At 33.5% G+C, this 3,439-nt stretch overlaps 1 protein-coding gene across 1 annotated transcript in view; it reads right to left on the reverse strand.

Annotated features, from left to right (window-relative positions):
• LOC141428541 (protein cortex-like) overlaps window positions 1–433 on the reverse strand; it is a gene marked incomplete in the record, with an annotated part of 10,778 nt that extends 10,345 nt beyond the window's left edge. The window contains 1 exon segment of the mRNA XM_074088539.1: window positions 317–433. Within this exon segment, the coding sequence (XP_073944640.1) occupies window positions 317–346 (30 nt within the window).
• Between the last annotated feature and the right edge of the window lie 3,006 nt (window positions 434–3,439).

The following is a 3,439-nucleotide window of genomic DNA, read 5'->3' on the forward strand; positions in this document are numbered from 1 at the left end:
ATATTAAATCAGCCTTATGGTTAGTGACAATGGGACTTTTTCATAGTTAATTTCGCTATGATTTCTTTGACAGATATATAGAATGTCAATATGACATCAGTAGCACAAAGGTTCCACCATGCTACGTAATTCAGTTTCTTTGACTGTATGTACGTTACCTAATACCGAAAGTATAGCCCAGGACCTATGAATTGACCATATGTAAGCTTCACTAGTTACGTAAAAAGTAGCCAATTAATTTCCTGAACTATACACAAGTCATAGTCCCATGGTTATTTTACTATTAATTTAATGGTATATTTTATAATATACTCACGGTTTTTTTACCAAATGCACTGAAATCCATTAGTTCTAAATGTCGTGTCAAACTAAAACTAGAGATATTAAACACTTTGTTGTAATTAGCATTAAAAATGAAACTTACTGTCAAAAGGTTCGGTTGAAAATGTTTTGTGATACCGCGGGGGTACTTGTAGTAATGTCATATTTTTAATGACTACCCTCAAAAATAGACAAAGTAGGGTAGAAGTACCGTTTTTGGTCACCGTAGCACCGTTTTTGTTTGGACAATTGTCATTTTTGAAGTAATATAATTAAAAGTTACAGTATTAAAACGATTATGTTAGTAAGTTTTCAAAAGTTAAAAGTGAAAAGAATGAAGTTTGTAATGTTTTGTTACTTTAAATTTATTTCAAACGTAAATTTAAACATAGATCGTCCTCGTCAAACTGAACAACATTAGTTCAGTGACTTTTAAAAATAATGAAGTCTTTGAATTTTCCCTTTTAATTGAACTGACGTCGCCTGTCAAGCTACAAAGATCAAGCATTTTTCTTTACATTGCTTCTTCGAATAAACTTTAAAGTCTAATAAAAATTAAAAAAAATAATTATTTTTAAAAGTTAATGTTGTTCAGTTTGACGAGTATGATCTATGTTTAAATTATTTGCTCGTATTACAGGCCACACCCGGTACCTTTTAAGAGCGTTTATACCTGCTGAGCTGGCAACGTTGCATTTTTGTTAGTTTTTCTCGATTATTCCATAAAAAATGAATGAAAATTAATAATGTGGTCTGATAGAACTGTTCTTAATATATAAGTTAATGTGTCTACTCCAATAATTATGCGTGACTAGCCGTTACCCGCGACTCCGTCCGCGCAGAATTCGTTTAATGCTATCCCGCGGGAACTATGTAATTATCCGGGATAAAAACTATCCCATGTCCTTCTCCGGGACTTCATATAAATCTGTTAAATGGTTTAGACGTGATGAAGAAACAAACAAACAGACTTACAAACTTACGCTTTTATAAAATTAGTGGGATATAGACTTTTATTTTATTTACAAACCGATAATAAACATTTGTTCGTTTTTAAAGAATATAAAAGTCTATCACAAATAATTATTGGAGTAGACACATTAAGTATCTTATATATAAGAACAACAGTATAAACAGTATAAATGTATAAACGCTCTTAACAATATAACACCTTGAGCACACAAGACAGACGAATAAACATAAAAAACACATTTATAAAATTTAATCCGTTTAACCATTAAGCCGTGGTGTACCTACGATACGAACTTCGATTTTCGCATTTCGTAGTAGCCATCCCGTAAGTAATGAACCACACGACATACATTGCGTGCTCCTATCACGTTTATCAGCGGTATCGAACACCGATGGCCAGATAACGCGTAATGTATACCGCCTGTCATTTTGGGAGTTAATCAACGCCCACGAGGAATATATGGGTTTGTTTCACTTGATTGGATTAGCTATAGACATGAGCACGAACTAAATAACTAAGGTAAACGTCCGAGTATTTGACATGTCAAAATAAATAAATATTTACTGCTTCTTTTTTGATATTTCTAATCTTACAAAGCCGTGGTGGCCTAGTTGTTTGACCTATCGCCTCTTAAGCAAAGGGTCGTGGGTTCAAACCCCGGCTCGCACCTCTGAATTTTTAGAAATTCATGTGCGGAGTTACATTTGAAATTTATTTAGTCACAGTCATGATAAATATGATAAAATGTAAAATTATGTGGCGGCGAGCGAGCGAAGCGAGCGAGCAAGACGAGACTAGGAAGAAGCGACTTGGATAGGTTAGGTTCAGAAGGCTAAGCCTTCTTAGCCTTCGATGTTAGGTATTTTTTTGTAACAGAACGGAAAAGAAATGGCTTGCTTGCTTGTTTGCTTGCTAAATTAAAGGATGCCAATCAATGCATTAGACGAAAACACAAACGACCTCTTAAAAAAATCCCAGGTAATAATTTGCATAATATTAATTTATCAAATCATTAGTTGGGAAATGATATAAGTTTGGGACATAATAATAGTTTGGGAGCTAATAATTTGCTTAATAATTTTCGCCGAAACATTAGTAAACCTACAATTTTATCAAATGTGAATGCGAAACATTAGTGCAAGTATTAAAATAGAAACCCGTTAATAATTTATTCCTCGTCATATTTGATCAAGCTGAAGATCACCGTTGACCATTTTAGTTGTTTTTAGGGTTCCGTTCTTCAAAAAGGGAACAACATCCCACCGCCATTAGGGACCTGCGAAGTGTATGTAGCTTTAAAAACAAAACTTAAAAACATATGCACGAACATCAGCAAAAACAAGAAAACTTTAGCACATGACACCAGTTGCATTTAGTTTATGTGAGGTTATGTGTATAGCAATAAGAGTAGGTACCTTTTGTTTGCGGCCCATCTACTTTGCTATGGATGTTGTTCGGATTGCTAGTTGAGAATACTTATTGTTAGTATTGCGCTTTTTAGGGACAAATCCAATTGGGAACCTGTAAAATTAAAATTAAAATTAAATTAAACATATAGGATAGATCAAATTGGAGGACAAAATTATAATAATACTGCATACCTGTCTGTTTTCTCAGCTGTTTAACACTGTTGGTTTTTTTTTAGGCTATATAATGTTGATCACTGGTTGCACGGCCTTATTTATTTGAACACAAATTGTTTCATGGCAACTGTACTCATACTTTTTATTCACATTTCTTTACTATTTGGGATACCGAAGATATTGATGTATATCAACTTTGTATCTTTCTTTAGTCGAATAACTTTTAGAAATCGCAATTTGGTTGGCGAATCAATCGCTTGTTGTTTGTTTTGTGTATTCTTCTTTTTTTTTGCTTTTGTTAGGAGTGAGAAGGGTAAAAGGAGACTGGCCTATGCCTATTTCTTTTTTTATATACTGCAACCCATTTTGTAATGTTAGTATTTCTTTTTATTTTATTTAAATAGGAAAGTATTTTTATATTTTTAAACTAAAAATTGTATCGGTCTCACTTAGCTGTACTTTTTTCAATGTATAATGACCAGATGGTCCCAAAGGAAGACCAGCGCCGTTCGCAAGACGGCAGATTGCTGATTTGGGACCATTTCGTGACATGCATACGTAA

The sequence above is a fragment of the Choristoneura fumiferana genome, chromosome 6, assembly GCF_025370935.1.
Source record: "Choristoneura fumiferana chromosome 6, NRCan_CFum_1, whole genome shotgun sequence".
Taxonomy (NCBI): Eukaryota; Metazoa; Arthropoda; class Insecta; order Lepidoptera; family Tortricidae; genus Choristoneura; species Choristoneura fumiferana.